The sequence below is a fragment of the Hemibagrus wyckioides genome, linkage group LG12, assembly GCF_019097595.1.
Source record: "Hemibagrus wyckioides isolate EC202008001 linkage group LG12, SWU_Hwy_1.0, whole genome shotgun sequence".
Lineage (NCBI taxonomy): Eukaryota > Metazoa > Chordata > Actinopteri > Siluriformes > Bagridae > Hemibagrus > Hemibagrus wyckioides.
In genome coordinates this window covers 13,607,286-13,623,756 of record NC_080721.1, presented here as the reverse complement: position 1 = coordinate 13,623,756, position 16,471 = coordinate 13,607,286, and the positions used below count along the sequence as shown (strand labels likewise).

At 41.3% G+C, this 16,471-nt stretch overlaps 1 protein-coding gene across 10 annotated transcripts in view; it reads right to left on the bottom strand.

Moving 5' to 3' along the window:
• The window catches only part of LOC131362393 (uncharacterized), a 50,629-nt gene that overhangs the window by 20,883 nt on the left and 13,275 nt on the right, over nucleotides 1–16,471 (bottom strand). For 5 of the 10 annotated variants that reach the window (XM_058404319.1, XM_058404321.1, XM_058404325.1 and 2 more), the window contains 4 exons: nucleotides 12,098–12,271; nucleotides 11,150–11,320; nucleotides 8,256–8,372; nucleotides 488–604 (listed from right to left, as the gene is read on the bottom strand). In XM_058404319.1, the coding sequence (XP_058260302.1) occupies nucleotides 488–604; nucleotides 8,256–8,372; nucleotides 11,150–11,320; nucleotides 12,098–12,271 (579 nt within the window). The remainder of the gene's footprint in view (nucleotides 1–487; nucleotides 605–8,255; nucleotides 8,373–11,149; nucleotides 11,321–12,097; nucleotides 12,272–16,471) is intronic. The other 5 variants (XM_058404324.1, XM_058404327.1, XM_058404323.1 and 2 more) reach the window with 4 other exon arrangements.

The following is a 16,471-nucleotide window of genomic DNA, read 5'->3' as shown; positions in this document are numbered from 1 at the left end:
AATCGATGGAATAATTGGTAGAATATTCGATCAGTAAAATAATCGATAGCTGCAGCCCTAGTGAATGGTCTCTGAATGATCTTACAAAAATAATGTACACATAGAATGGGGTTTATGACATTTCTTAGTCTTGCTGAAAAAAATTGCAAGCACAAGACAAAATACACTTACAGTATGTTACAAACTCTGATAACCTGTAATAATAATAATAATAATAATAATAATAAGTAGTAGTAGTAGTGGTAGTCGTAGTAGTTTCATTACCTTTCATACCTTTTCTTTAGTCTTTTGCTTATATTAACATTTATAAGTTTAGAATTTAAGACATTACCTTCATAAATATTTACACTATTTCATCTAAAGCATTTACTGAAAGTATTGCAGCATCACTGTAGACCAAGTAACTATAATATAAATTAAAATAGCTGCTTATAACTGTGTAGCACAGACATTAACCTTGACTTTAACTAGAACTGTGAGATGTTACCTGTATAAAGGTGAGGAATCAGCAGTTTTAAAGGTCAAAGGAAGCTTCATAGACTCTTTACTCTTCATGGAGACATAGCTGACTGCTGGTGAGTCTGATCTCTCTTTCTGAAGTTTACTGTACAACATTACAGACAGTATTTTAAGACAGTATTTTAGTAACTTAAGTACACTCACAATCATTTTACAAATACAATCTATACAATTTGTTCTCTTAATGAACAGTGACATGTAAAGTCTTTATTTTTAAAATAATTTTATTAGGCAGTACTATTACTTTTATTGACAAATCAAGATGCTTTTAATTTCATGTTACAGAAAAATGTGTTAAGAAATTTGATGTGTATGGACTCTTGTTCTTGTTCCAAGTTTCCTTCCTGTCCACTAATTTTTGCCTCTTACAAAAACCACAAAGTCTTCCAGGAAGACAGTAAAGGATTATGTCCTGCTTGAGCTGTAGTTAGACTGAAACGTCAAAGTTAAGTTGAACAACATCAATGCAATGTTTAGGTATTATTATTATTATTATTATTATTATTATTTTGTTTTAGGTTGTACTATGTTTACCTTTTTTGGAAGTAATAAAGTTTTTTTATTTATATATTTGTATTTGCATTTTGAATGTCAATTAAATGCACTAAATAGGTTTAGATTTTATTTTCATTTTTCTAAATAGGAAACAACTTAGTTGTTCATTTTAAGAGACCTGTCTTTTTTCTCTTGCATATTTAGTATTCCTCTTTAATAAAGAAAAAGTAGTTCTAAACCGATTACTCGATTAATCGATGGAATAATTGGTAGAATATTCGATTAGTAAAATAATCAATAGCTGCAGCCCTAGTGAATGGTCTCTGAATGATCTTACAAAAATAATGTACACATAGAATGGGGTTTATGACATTTCTTAATCTTGCTGAAAAAATTTGCAAGCACGAGACAAAATATAGTTGCAAGCAACGATGATCGGGCCCAAGCAACAAAAGTAACAATTTGGGTCTAATGAAAGTGATCACAGCAATGTACACTGATGGCAAAAAGAAAACTGACTCTCTCTCAACTATATAGACAGTTTTGGTGTAATGAAACTGATCATAGCAATGTCCAGTGATGTCAAAAGGAACAATGACTCTTCCTCTAAACTATATCACTACAGCAGTTCATATATATATATATATATACACTATATTGCCAAAAGTATTCGCTCACCCATCCAAATAATCAGAATCAGGTGTTCCAATCACTTCCATGGCCACAGGTGTATAAAATCAAGCACCTAGGCATGCAGACTGTTTTTACAAACATTTGTGAAAGAATGGGTCGCTCTCAGGAGCTCAGTGAATTGAGCTCAGTGGACGACAGCCATGCAGACCAATTTGATGCAATCTGCGGCGTATGGTCTGAATACTGACAGGCTGACCCCCCACCCCTTCAACCTCTGCAGCAATGCTGGCAGCACTCATATGTCTATTTCCCAAAGACAACCTCTGGATATGACGCTGAGTACGAGCACTCAACTTCTTTGGTGGACCATGGCGAGGCCTGTTCTGAGTGGAACCTGTCCTGTAAGACTGCTGTATGGTCTTGCCCACCGTGCTGCAGCTCAGTTTCAAGGTCTTGGCGATCTTCTTTTAGCCTAGGCCATCTTTATGTAGAGCAACAATACTTTTTTTCAGATCCTGATAGAGTTCTTTGCCATGAGGTGCCATGTTAAACTTCCAGTGACCAGTATGAGAGAGTGTGAGAGCAATAACACCAAATTTAACACACCTGCTCCCCATTCACACCTGAGACCTTGTAACACTAACAAGTCACATGACACCGGGGAGGGTAAACGGCTAATTGAGCCCAATTTGGACATTTCCACTTTGGGGTGTAGTCACTTTTGTTGCCAACGGTTTAGACATAAATGACTGTGTGTTGAGTTATTTTGAGGGGACAGTAAATTTACACTGTTATACAGGAAAAGATATAATAAAATATTTACAAAAATGTTAGGGGTGTACTCACTTTTGTGAGATACTGTATATATAGAGTCACCCAGAAAAATGTATAAACATTCCAGGGAAAGAAGAATTTGTATAAATATTTTATTACTAAATTTATTGCTATACATTATAGATTGATATATATGATGATACTATGACAATATTATTAATATTATACTAATATAATATACATCATACTATTTTTCTTTTCCTGAAGTGTATATACATTTTTTGGCTGACTCTGTTCTCATTAGGACTTTCCACTATTAAGATATGAGAACATTAATTTTCTTCTATTATGTCCTCACCATAGGAACATCATTCAAAATATCACAAATTCCTTCATAGTTTCACATCAGCCATGTCCTGACATTATTCTGACTGATTTTCAACCAAATCACATAAAAGGAAGGGACAAAACATTAGATTTCTAAAAGTGACACACTTCCTGCTGCCAGCTGATGGCGCTATGACTGACACTCTGAGTAGTCATGTTCCTGTGATCATCTTTCTTCTCTTAACATAAAGTTGAGGTTTGATGTACATCACTCAATATACACCAAAGTTATTAGCCACTTCCTGTTTCCTTTTATTCGCCATAAGTTTAAGGGCTCCTCACGGCTGAACTGTTTGAGATATCAAGAATCCCTATACAAATTTAGATCCTCAATGTCTTCAGATCATATTGTATATAAATCCCCTAAGAGGAGTATATCAAATTTCAGTGGGTGCGTTTTTCAAACATCCCAAAATAACTGACTTTCTGTTAAGCAGATCCTATGACAAGTGGATGAACGTCATTTAGCTCAATGAGATCTAAATATATACCGGGTTTCATGCATATACATGCAAGTGAATATGAGCTGTGCAGCTATATTTCTGACAAAGTTCCGGGGGCGCTGTGACAGCCCTGTGCCACGCCCGGTGACCAGCCACACTGGCCTTTCTCATAAATATTTGCACTCTCTATGTGAAATATTTTGGAATATTAGGCTTTTCCACTCGTAAGATATGAGAAGATTCATTTTCTTCTATTATGTTCTCATGTATATCCTCGCCACAGTAACACGATTCAAGGTATCAAAAATTCCTTCACTGTTTCACATCAGCCATGTCTTGACATTATTCTGACTGATTTTGAACCAAATCAGATGAAAGTAAGGGACAAAATATTAGATTTCAAAAAGTGACACACTTCCTGCTGCCAGTTGGTGGTGCTATGACCGAGACTCACAGTTGTCATATCAGTGTGATCAGCTTTCCACTCTTAACATAATCCTAAGGTTTCATGTAGATCACTTAATGTACACAGAACACTTCCTGTTTTGTTTTATTCACCATAAATTTAAGGGCTCCTCACGGCTGAACCGTTTGAGATATCAAAAATCCCTCATCAATTTTGCATTATCAATGTCTTGAGATCATATTAGCCTGGGTTTGGTGGTGGTTGTATCAACGTCTTGAGATCATATTAGCCTGGGTTTGGTGGTGGTTGTATCAACGTCTTGAGATCATATTAGCCTGGGTTTGGTGGCGGTTGTATCAATGTCTTGAGATCATATTAGCCTGGGTTTGGTGGCAGTTGTATCAATGTCTTGAGATCATATTAGCCTGGGTTTGGTGGCGGTTGTATCAATGTCTTGAGATCATATTAGCCTGGGTTTGGTGGCGGTTATATCAATGTCTTGAGATCATTTTAGCCTGGGTTTGGTGGCGGTTGTATCAATTCCCTAGGAGGAATATTTCAAATTCCATTGGGTGCGTTTTGCAAACAACTCAAAATAACTGACTTCCTGTGGATTAGACTTAATTACATGCAGTATGAAAGTTGTTCAGCTCAATGAGATCTAGGTGTGTACCAAGTTGTACATGGATACGTGCAAGTGTGTATCAGCTATGCAGCAAGATGTTCCAGGGGGCGCTGTGACGGGTGTGTGCCATGCCCAGGGCCGAGCCAAGGTGACTTCCTAATGGCCGCAGAGTCCAACCTGCCTGCTGATTTTCATTAGTTTTTGAGCATGTTAAGACCCCCAAAATTGCCCAGATGATTTTTTTTAAAACTATAGTTGCAAGCAACGATGATCGGGCCCAAGCAATGGTGCCATCGCCACCCAGGCGCACCAGACAAAGTGGGCACAGTGGGTACATGCACTTAACAGGGAAATACAAAAGGACAAAAGTGACAATTTGGGTCTAATGAAACTGATAAAAGCAATGTACACTGATGGCAAAAAGAAAACTGCCTCTCCCTAAACTATACAAGGATAGAAGTGACAGTTTGGGTGTAATGAAACAGATCATTGTAATGTCCAGTGATGTTCAATGGGACAATGATTCTCCCTCTAATCTATAGTATCTCACAAAAGTGAGTAAACCCCTCACATTTCTGCAACCATTTTATTATATGTTCTCAAGGGACAACACTATAGAAATGAAAATTGGATATACTTTAGAGTAGTCAATGTGCAGCTTCGCACTGTTAGTGCTTGGGCCCTAAATACACTTACAATATGTTACAAACTCTGATAACCTGTAATAATAATAATAACAATAATAATAAGTAGTAGTAACAGTTTCATTACCTTTCATACCTCTTCTATAGTCTTTTGCTTATATTAACATTTATAAGTTCAGAATTTAAGACATTACCTTCGTAAATATTTACACTATTTCATCTAAAGCATGTACTGAAAGTATTGCAGCTTCACTATAGACCAAGTAACTATATCATTCATTCATTCATTGTCTCCCACTTATCCGTAGCCGGGTCGCGGGGGCAGCAGTCTAAGCAGGGATGCCAAGACTTTCTTCTCCCTAGCCACTTCCTCCAGCTCTTCCGGGGGAATTCCAAGGCGTTCCCAGGTCAGCCGAGAGACATAGTACCTCCAGCGAGTCCTGGGTCTTCCCCGGGGTCTCTTCCCATTTGGGCATACCCGGAACACCTCCCCTGGGAGACGTCCAGGAGGCATCCAAAACAGATGCCCAAGCCACCTCAACTGGCCCCTTTCAATGTGGAGGAGCAGCGGCTCTACTCCGAGTTCCTCCCGGGTGACAGAGCTCCTTACCTTATCTCTAAGGGGATGCCCCGCCACCTTGTGAAGAAAACTCATTTTGGCCGCCTGTATCCGGGATCTTGTCCTTTCAGTCAGGACCCAAAGCTCACGACCATAAGTAAGAGTAGGAACGTAGATTGACTGGTAAATCGAAAGCTTCGCCTTTCGGCTCAGCTCCTTCTTCACCACAACAGACCAGTACATGGACCGCATTGCTGCTGCCACTGCACGAATCCGCCTGTCAATCTCGCGCTCCATCCTTCCCTCACTTGTAAACAAAACCCCGAGATACTTAAACTCCTCCACTTGAGGAAGGAAAACCCCTCCAACCTGGAGGGGACAAACCACCTTTTTCTGGTTGAGAACCATGGCCACGGATTTGGAGGTGCTGATACTCATCCCAGCCGCTTCGCACTCGGCTGCGACCTGCCCCAGCGCACGCTGTAAGTCCTGGCTCGAAGGAGCCAACAGGACAACGTCATCTGCAAAAAGCAGAGACGAAATCCTATGGTCCCCAAACCGGACTCCCTCCACCACCTGGCTGCGCCTAGAAATTCTGTCCATAAAAATAATGAACAGAACCGGTGACAAAGGACAGCCCTGCCGGAGTCCAACATGCACTGGGAACAGATCTGAATTACAGCCGAAAATGCGAACCAAGCTCCTGCTCTGGTCATACAGAGACCAAACAGCCCTTAACAGAGGGCCACGGACCCCATACTCCCAGAGCACCTCCCACAGGATGCCACGAGGGACACGGTCGAATGCCTTCTCCAAGTCCACAAAACACATGTGGACTGGTTGGGCAAACTCCCATGAACCCTCAAGCACCCTGTGAAGGGTATAGAGCTGGTCCAGTGTCCCACGACTAGGACGAAACCCGCATTGTTCCTCTTGAATCCGTGGTTCGACTAAAGGACAGACTCTCCTCTCCAATACCCTGGAATAGACTTTCCCTGGGAGGCTGATGAGTGCGATCCCCCTATAGTTGGAACACACCCTCTGATCCCCCTTCTTTGAAAAGAGGGACCACCACCCCGGTCGCCCAGTCCAGAGGTGTCAGCCAAGACAGCCCCACAACATCCAGAGACTTAAGGTACTCAGGGCGAATCTCATCGACTCCCGGCGCCTTGCCACCAAGGAGCTGCTGGACTACCTCCGTGACTTCAGCTTGGGTAATGGATGAATCTACCTCTGAGTCCTCATCCTCTGCTTCCTCTACGGAAAGTGTCAGTAGGATTGAGGAGATCCTCGAAGTATTCCTTCCACCTTCCGACAATATCCCCAGTCAAGGTCAGCAGCTCTCCGCCAGCACCATACACAGTGCTGGCAGAGAGCTGCTTACCCCTTTCTGAGGCGCCGGACGGTCTGCCAGAATTTCCCCGAGGCCGACCGATAGTCCTTCTCCATGGCCTCCCCGAACTCCTCCCAGACCCGAGTTTTTGCTTCCACAACCACCCGGGCTGCAGCTCGCTTGGCCTGCCGGTACTCATCAGCTGCCTCCGGAGTCCCACGAGCCAAGCAGGCTCGATAGGACTCTTTCTTCAGCTTGACAGCATCCCTTACTTCCAGTGTCCACCACTGGGTTCGGGGATTGCCGCCACGACAGGCACCAGAGGCCTTACAGCCACAGCTCCTGGTAGCTGCATCAACAATGGAGGAGGAGAACATGGTCCACTCAGACTCAATGTCCCCAACCTCCCTCGGAATCTTGTCAAAACTCTCCCGGACACCACTCGAGTTCAGATCAGGGGGGCCGTTCCTCCCGGTAACACTGTCGTTACCCACATGGGCGTTAAAGTCCCCCAGCATAACTATGGAGTCCCCAGTCGGGGCACCTTCCAGCACCATCTCCAAGAAGGTTGGGTACTCCACACTGCTGTTCGGCCCGTAAGCCGAAACAACAGTGAGGCCCCTATCCCCCACCCGAAGGCGCAGAGAAACCACCCTCTCGTTTACTGGGGAAAACTCCAACACATGGCGGCTGAGCTCGGGGGCTATAAACAAGCCCACCCCAGCCCGCCGCCTCTCACCATGAGGTACTCCAGAGTAGTAGAGGGTCCAACCTCTCTCAAGGAGTTGGGTTCCAGAGCCCAGGCTGTGCGTGGAGGCGAGCCCGACTATCTCTAGCCGGTACCGCTCAGCCTCCCCCACCAGCTCAGGCTCCTTCCCCCCAGTGAAGTGACATTCCATGTCCCAAGAGCCAGATTCTTTAACCAGGGTTTGGGTCGTCTAGGCCCCTGCCCATGACTGCTACCCAAAACACATCGCACCAGCCCCTTATGCTCCTTCCTGCGGGTGGTGGGCCTACGGGAAGACGGGCCTATGTCGCTCTTTTGGGCTATGCCCGGCCGAGTCCCATAGGCGAATACTCGGCCACCAGGCGCTCGCCTGCGTGCCCCAGCCCCAGGCCTGGCTCCAGGTTGGGGCCCCGGTAATGCCAATCCGGGCGACGTAACGGTCCTTGTTTTCTTTTTCTTCATAAGGGGGATTTGAACCGCTCTTAGTCTGACCCATCACCTAGGACCCGTTTGCCTTGGGAGACCCTACCAGGGACACTTGGCCCCCGACAACATGGCTCCTAGGCTCATTCGGGTACTCAAACCCCTCCACCACAATAAGGTGGCGGTTCAGGGAGGGGCAAGTAACTATAATATAAATTAAAATAGCTGCTTATAACTGTGTAGAACAGCCATTAACCTTGACTTTAATTAGAACTGTGAAATGTTACCTGTATAAAGGTGAGGAATCAGCATTTTTAAAGTTCAAAGGAATATTCATAGACTCTTCACTCTTCATGGAGACATAGCTGACTGCTGATGAGTCTGATCTCCTTTTCTGAAATTTACTGTACAACATTACAGATAGTATTTTAGTGACTTACATACAATCACAACAATTTTACAAATACAATCTATACAATTTGTTCTCTTAATGAACAGTGACATGTAAAGTCTTTATTTTTAAAATAATTGTATTAGGCAGTACTATTACTTTTATTGACAAATCAAGATGCTTTTAATTTCATGTTACAGAAAAATGTGTTAAGAAATTTGATGTGTATGGACTCTTGTTCTTGTTCCAAGTTTCCTTCCTGTCCACTAATTTTTGCCTCTTACAAAAACCACAAAGTCTTCCAGGAAGAGAGTAAAAGCTTATGTCCTGCTTGAGCTGTAGTTAGACCGAAACATCCAAGTTAAGTTGCACAACATCAAAGCAATATGTAGGTATTATTATTATTATTATTATTATTATTACTATTATTATTTTGTTTTAGGTTGTATACCTTTTTTGGAAGTAATAAAGTTCTTTTTATTTATATATTTGTATTTGTAAGTGATCAGGGAGACAAGAAGAAAGGTGCTGGGTGTGTCATCTGGAAGATGAGACTTGGTGGTGGAATGAGGAAGTTCAGGATAGTATTCAGAGTAAGAGGTTAGCCAAGAAGAAGTGGGACATGGACAGGACTGAAGAGAATAGACAGGAATACAAGGAGTTACAGCGCAGAGTGAAGAGGGAGGTGTCTAAGGCCAAGCAGAAGGCGTATGATGAGTTGTACACTAGGTTAGACACTAGAGAAGGAGAGAAGGACTTGTACAGGTTAGCTAGGCAGAGGGATCGAGATGGGAAGGATGCATGGCAAGTTAGAGTTATTAAGGATAGAGATGGAAAGGTGCTCACAAGTGAGGAGAGTGTATGGAGGAGATGGAAAGAGTACATTGAAGAGCTGATGAATGAGGAAAATGAGAGGGGAAAAAAAGAGTTGAGGGGGTGAACTCTGTGGAACAGAAAGTAGATAAGATTAGAAAGGATGAAGTCAGGAAGGCTTTGAAGAGGATGAAAAGTGGAAAGGCAGTTGGTCCTGATGACAACCCGGTGGAGGTCTGGAAGTGTCTAGGAGAGGTGGCAGTGGAATTTTTAACTAGTCTGTTTAACAGGGTTTTAGAGACTGAGAAGATGCCTGAGGAATGGAGAAGAAGTGTGTTAATGCCGACCTTTAAGAATAAGGGTGACGTGCAGCAACTATAGGGGGATAAAGTTGATGAGCCATACAATGAAGCTATGGGAAAGAGTAGTGGAAGCTAGGTTAAGGAAGGTAGTGGAAATTTGTGAGCAGCAGTATGGCTTCATGCCCAGAAAGAGCACAACAGATGCAATTTTTGCTCTGAGAATGTTGATGGAGAAGTATAGGGATGGTCAGAGAATTGCACTGTGTGTTTGTAGACTTGGAGAAAGCGTATGACAGGGTGCCAAGAGAAGAGCTGTGGTACTGTATGAGGAAGTCAGGAGTAGCAGAGAAGTAGGTCAGAGTGGTACAGGACATGTATGAGAGGAGCAGGACAGTGGTGAGGTGTGCTGTAGGGCAGACAGAGGAGTTCAAAGTGGAGGTGGGACTGCATCAGGGATCAGCTCTGAGCCCCTTCCTGTTTGCTATGGTGATGGACCAGTTGTCAGAGGAGGTCAGACAGGACTCTCCTTGGACAATGATGTTTGCAGATGACATTGTGATCTGTAGTGAGAGCAGGGAGCAGGTGGAGGAAAATCTGGAGAGGTGGAGGTTTGTGCTGGAGAGAAGAGGTATGAAAGTCAGTGGTAGTAAGACTGAGTACATGTGTGTGAATGACAGGGAGGGAAGTGGAACAGTAAGATTACAGGGTGAAGAGGTGAAGAGGGTACAGGAGTTTAAGTTCTTGGGGTCAACAGTCCAGAGTAATGGAGAGTGTGGGAAAGAGGTAAAGAAGCGAGTGCAGGCAGGTTGGAATGGGTGGAGAAACTTGTCAGGAGTTCTGTGTGATAGAAAAATGTCAGCGAGAATCAAGGGGAAGGTGTACAGGACAGTGGTGAGACCGGCCATGCTGTATGGTTTAGAGACAGTATCACTGAGACAGAGACAGGAGTCAGAGCTGGAGGTAGCAGAGCTGAAGATGTTGAGGTTCTCTTTGGGAGTGACAAGGTTGGACAAGATTAGCGATGAGTACATCAGAGGGCAACTCATGTTGGACGTTTGGGGGACAAAGTTAGCGAGGCCAGATTAAGATGGTTTGGACATGTCCAGAGGAGGGACAGTGACTATATTGGTAGGAGAATGTTGGACACGGAACTGCCAGGATGGAGGCAAAGAGGAAGGCCAAAGAGGAGGTATATGGATGTAATACATGAGGATATGAAGCTAGTGGGTGCAAGTGTTGAGGATGCAGAAGATAGAGATAGGTGGAGAGAGATTTCCCTGAAGGGAAAAGCCGAAAGAAGAAGAAGAAGACTTAAAGAACAACCTGAAGTGAATTTTACAGGAATGAGAGAAGACACAGTGTGGAAGCACAGAATAAAGAGATAGCAGGGTGATACCGGCAGGTGAGGTGTTCATTTATAGTCACGCTCATGCATTCAGTTTGGATATTTTGTAGTCTCAGTTTCTCTGTCTTCTACTTTCACATGAAATTTAAGTCCACACCAAACAGCATTAAAGCAAATTGTTAGAAAATGTCTGATTAAACAGAATATAGTGAAATTGTAACACATTAATCTGATATTTATGGAAATGTATAAACTAATGCTAATAAACATAATAATGCTATCAGACTTTTAATTCAATTCAGAATTTATCTAAAACAGATCATTACTCACTTCACTGTCTGTAGATTGTGATTATCCCTCTTTAGAGCAGAGAGACTCTTCACTCCTGAGTCTCCTAGATTATTATCAGACAGATATAGATATCTCAGGTGTGAGGGGTTTGATCTCAGAGCTGAAGTCAGAGCAGCACAGCCTTCATCTGAGAAATCACAATCCCACAACCTGCAGACACACAATAACACACTCTTCATCAACAGACCTTCATCCAGGTTTAATATTTACTTTAAAGATGATTTTTATCTCCTTCCTGCTTCACCTCTGCATTGTCTTTCTAATCAGATCTCAATAACAGATGCTTTACAATGCAAAGGGATTCATTTTTAAAAACACTCATCATAAACAGTATTAATGACCTTAATGTTTAGACACAGGATTTCAGATTCTATATTTATGACAAAATGTGTAATAATATGAGACAATTTTATGGCCTTAGTGAAAAGGAAAACTGCATGGGTGTGATACTGTTTGTCCATTCCTGATTCTGATCTGGCAGATCTGGCAACCCGGTTCAGAATCACTAGAGACAGACTAACTGAATGAGTACTTTCTAACAGAACAAATTCTCACTTTAAAGAATTTCACTGCTGCATTTAAACCCTGTAACTCAAACACAGAGCATTTATATAGCATTTATAGTCTGTGTTCCAGGTGTAGTCTCTGTGATTAGTTACAGTTAATCTAATGTAAACATGTTTTAGTAAATTTCATTGTAATTTCAGAAACACTGCAGTTGCATCAAGTCACATTTTATGAAGTGGATCTAACATACGTACATCTGACCCAAAGACTCAGTGACCAATTATCAGTGTGCAGAAAAAATAAACAATCATCTTCCTCAGGTCATTGATGATGAACCTAAAACCCCTGCTTCAGTCTCACGATTAGAGAAAGTGTCTTAGTGAGGAGCAGGTCATGTGACTCTCAGAGAGATGATCTTACCTCAGTGTCTCCAGTTTACAGAGAGGATTCTCCAGTAGAGCAGAGAGACTCTTCACTCCTGAGTCTCCTAGATTATTCCCAGACAGATTCAGGTCTCTCAGGTGTGAGGGGTTTGATCTCAGAGCTGAAGTCAGAGCAGAACAGTCTTCATCTGACAAATCACAACCACACAACCTGCAGACACACAATAACACACTCTTCATCAACAGATCCTCAACAGATCCCTCTGTACAATATTTATTTAAATTCAGAATATCATGAGGATTTATTATCTCCTGTTAACAAAGACGTTTTGTAAAAGCATTTTTATGTAAAATTGTTTAATAATAAACACAAATGAACACAAACAGTATGTAACTTTAGAAAATTTCATTCACTCTTTTTTCTGACTCCTCCCATCATTTCAGAGTCTTGCTACTATAAAAGGAGTTCATTAAATTCATGACATTTTCTCTCTCACAGGTATACCATGTAATATTATCTCTTTTACAGCTTGTGTGTGAAGCAGTGTCGTGTAGATCCTTTATTATTATTATTTTACAATAATCTATATTATACACCTCTTATTTCATTCCTCATTTATACTGACACTACTGTATGTATTATTCTTTATTTATTTATTTATTTATTTATTTATTTTTTACAGTCTCTCTTCTCTTCTCTTATTGTTCTCTCCTCTCTCATTCTCTCATCTCTCCTGCTGCTTGTATCTTGTCTACTTCATGCTCTTGGTGACTTTTCTATCCTATTTCTTTGAGGGTGGAATCATCAGAGAGTATCTCCGAGACTGGACTTGAGTAAAACGGTCAGTTACCATACTAGTATTTCTAGTGCTGAGAATTCCTTTATCAATAGACAGAACAGCTGAATGATGGAGTCTGTTCTGGTCCATTGTTCACGTAAGTCATGTCTGGATTTTAACTTAAATACTGCATTAGTGGAATAATAGAAAGTCATGATGTTCAGACTGTAATGTCTTAGTGCTTTAACAGATTAGATTTTATTTAGATCCATCTTTAGGGTTATTTCATTTAAGGCTTTTGTAGGTCTTGGGTATGGAATAATATTCTAAAGGGTCCTATATGTCAGGGGTTTTCAGAATCAGAGACAGTGGGCCTCCTTTTTAACACAACATACATTTGTTAGCGACTTTTATCAACTGTGTTAACATTAAAAATTAAAAGTTAGACTTTTATCTGAATAATAAGATTGTTGTGTTTTCTGACAGGTTTTTATTGAGTGTGTATAGGTGTGTATTTTAGTCACGTTGTGTGTGTGTGTGTGTGTATAGGTGTGTATTTTAGTCACGTGGTGTGTGTGTGTGTGTATAGGTGTGTATTTTAGTCACGTGGTGTGTGTGTGTGTGTATAGGTGTGTATTTTAGTCACGTGGTGTGTGTGTGTGTGTATAGGTGTGTATTTTAGTCACGTGGTGTGTGTGTGTGTGTGTGTATAGGTGTGTATTTTAGTCACATGGTGTGTGTGTGTGTGTATAGGTGTGTATTTTAGTCATATGGTGGATGTGTGTGAGTGTGTGTTTACAGGTGTGTATTTTAGTCATGTGGTGTGTGTGTATGTGTATAGTCACGTGGTGTGTGTGTGTGTGTATAGGTGTGTATTTTAGTCACATGGTGTGTGTGTGTGTGTATAGGTGTGTATTTTAGTCATATGGTGGATGTGTGTGAGTGTGTGTTTACAGGTGTGTATTTTAGTCATGTGGTGTGTGTGTATGTGTATAGGCGTGTATTTTAGTCATGTGGTGTGTGAGAGTGTGTATTTTAGTCAAGTGGTGTGTGAGAGTGTGTATAGGTGTGTATTTTAGTCATGTGGTGTGTGTGTGTGTGTGTATAGGTGTGTCTTTTAGTCACGTGGTGTGTGTGTGTGTGTATAGGTGTGTATTTTAGTTACGTGGTGTGTGTGTGTGTGTGTGTGTGTATAGGTGTGTCTTTTAGTCAAGTGGTGTGTGTGTGTGTGTATAGGTGTGTATTTTAGTTACGTGGTGTGTGTGTATAGGTGTCTATTTTAGTCATGTGGTGTGAGTGTGTGTATAGGTGTGTATTTTAATCATTTGGTGTGTGTGTGTATAGGTGTGTATTTTAATCATGTGGTGTGTGTGTGTGTATAGATGTGTATTTTAATTATTTGGTGTGTGTGTGTATAGGTGTGTATTTTAGTCATGTGGTGTGAGTGTGTGTATAGGTGTGTATTTTAATCATTTGGTGTGTGTGTGTATAGGTGTGTATTTTAGTCACATGGTGTGTGTGTGTGTGTATAGGTGTGTATTTTAGTCACGTGGTGTGTGTGTGTGTGTGTGTGTATAGGTGTGTATTTTAATCATGTGGTGTGTGTGTGTATAGGTGTGTATTTTAGTCAAATGGTGTGTGTGTATAGGTGTGTATTTTAGTCAAATGGTGTGTGTGTATAGGTGTGTATTTTAGTCAAATGGTGTGTGTGTATAGGTGTGTATTTTAGTCACATGGTGTGTGTGTGTATTGGTGTGTATTTTAGTCAAGTGGTGTGTGTGTGTGTATAGGTGTGTATTTTAGTCACATGGTGTGTGTGTGTGTGTATAGGTGTGTATTTTAGTCAAATGGTGTGTGTGTGTGTATTGGTGTGTATTTTAATCATGTGGTGTGTGTGTATAGGTGTGTATTTTAGTCACGTGGTGTGAGTGTGTGTATAGGTGTGTATTTTAGTCAAATGGTGTGTGTGTGTGTATAGGTGTGTATTTTAGTCACGTGGTGTGTGTGTATAGGTGTGTATTTTAGTCACGTGGTGTGAGTGTGTGTATAGGTGTGTATTTTAGTCATGTGGTGTGTGTGTGTGTATAGGTGTGTATTTTAGTCACGTGGTGTGTGTGTGTGTGTATAGGTGTGTATTTTAGTCACATGGTGTGTGTGTGTGTGTATAGGTGTGTATTTTAGTCATATGGTGGATGTGTGTGAGTGTGTGTTTACAGGTGTGTATTTTAGTCATGTGGTGTGTGTGTATGTGTATAGGCATGTATTTTAGTCACGTGGTGTGTGAGAGTGTGTATAGGTGTGTATTTTAGTCAAGTGGTGTGTGAGTGTGTATAGGTGTGTATTTTAGTCATGTGGGGTGTGTGTGTGTGTGTGTGTATAGGTGTGTCTTTTAGTCACGTGGTGTGTGTGTGTGTGTATAGGTGTGTATTTTAGTTACGTGGTGTGTGTGTGTGTGTGTGTATAGCTGTGTCTTTTAGTCACGTGGTGTGTGTGTGTGTGTATAGGTGTGCATTTTAGTTACGTGGTGTGTGTGTGTATAGGTGTCTATTTTAGTCATGTGGTGTGAGTGTGTGTATAGGTGTGTATTTTAATCATTTGGTGTGTGTGTGTATAGGTGTGTATTTTAGTCACGTGGTGTGTGTGTGTATAGGTGTGTATTTTAATCATGTGGTGTGAGTGTGTGTATAGATGTGTATTTTAGTCATGTGGTGTGTGTGTGTGTATAGGTGTGTATTTTAATCATGTGGTGTGAGTGTGTGTATAGATGTGTATTTTAATTATTTGGTGTGTGTGTGTATAGGTGTGTATTTTAATCATTTGGTGTGAGTGTGTATAGGTGTGTATTTTAGTCATGTGGTGTGAGTGTGTGTATAGGTGTGTATTTTAGTCATGTGGTGTGAGTGTGTGTATAGGTGTGTATTTTAATCATTTGGTGTGTGTGTGTGTGTGTGTATAGGTGTGTATTTTAGTCACATGGTGTGTGTGTGTGTGTATAGGTGTGTATTTTAGTCACGTGGTGTGTGTGTGTGTGTGTGTGTGTATAGGTGTGTATTTTAATCATGTGGTGTGAGTGTGTGTATAGGTGTGTATTTTAGTCATGTGGTGTGTGTGTGTATAGGTGTGTATTTTAGTCAAATGGTGTGTGTGTATAGGTGTGTATTTTAATCACGTGGTGTGTGTATGGGTGTGTATTTTAGTCACATGGTGTGTGTGTGTATTGGTGTGTATTTTAGTCAAGTGGTGTGTGTGTGTGTATAGGTGTGTATTTTAGTCACATGGTGTGTGTGTGTGTGTATAGGTGTGTATTTTAGTCAAATGGTGTGTGTGTGTGTATTGGTGTGTATTTTAATCATGTGGTGTGAGTGTGTGTATAGGTGTGTATTTTAGTCACGTGGTGTGTGTGTATAGGTGTGTATTTTAGTCACGTGGTGTGAGTGTGTGTATAGGTGTGTATTTTAGTCATGTGGTGTGTGTGTGTGTATAGGTGTGTATTTTAGTCATGTGGTGTGTGTGTGTATAGGTGTGTATTTTAGTCACGTGGTGTGTGTGTGTGTGTGTGTGTGTGTGTGTGTATAGGTGTGTATTTTAGTCATGTGGTGTGTGTGTGTATAGGTGTGTATTTTAGTCAAATG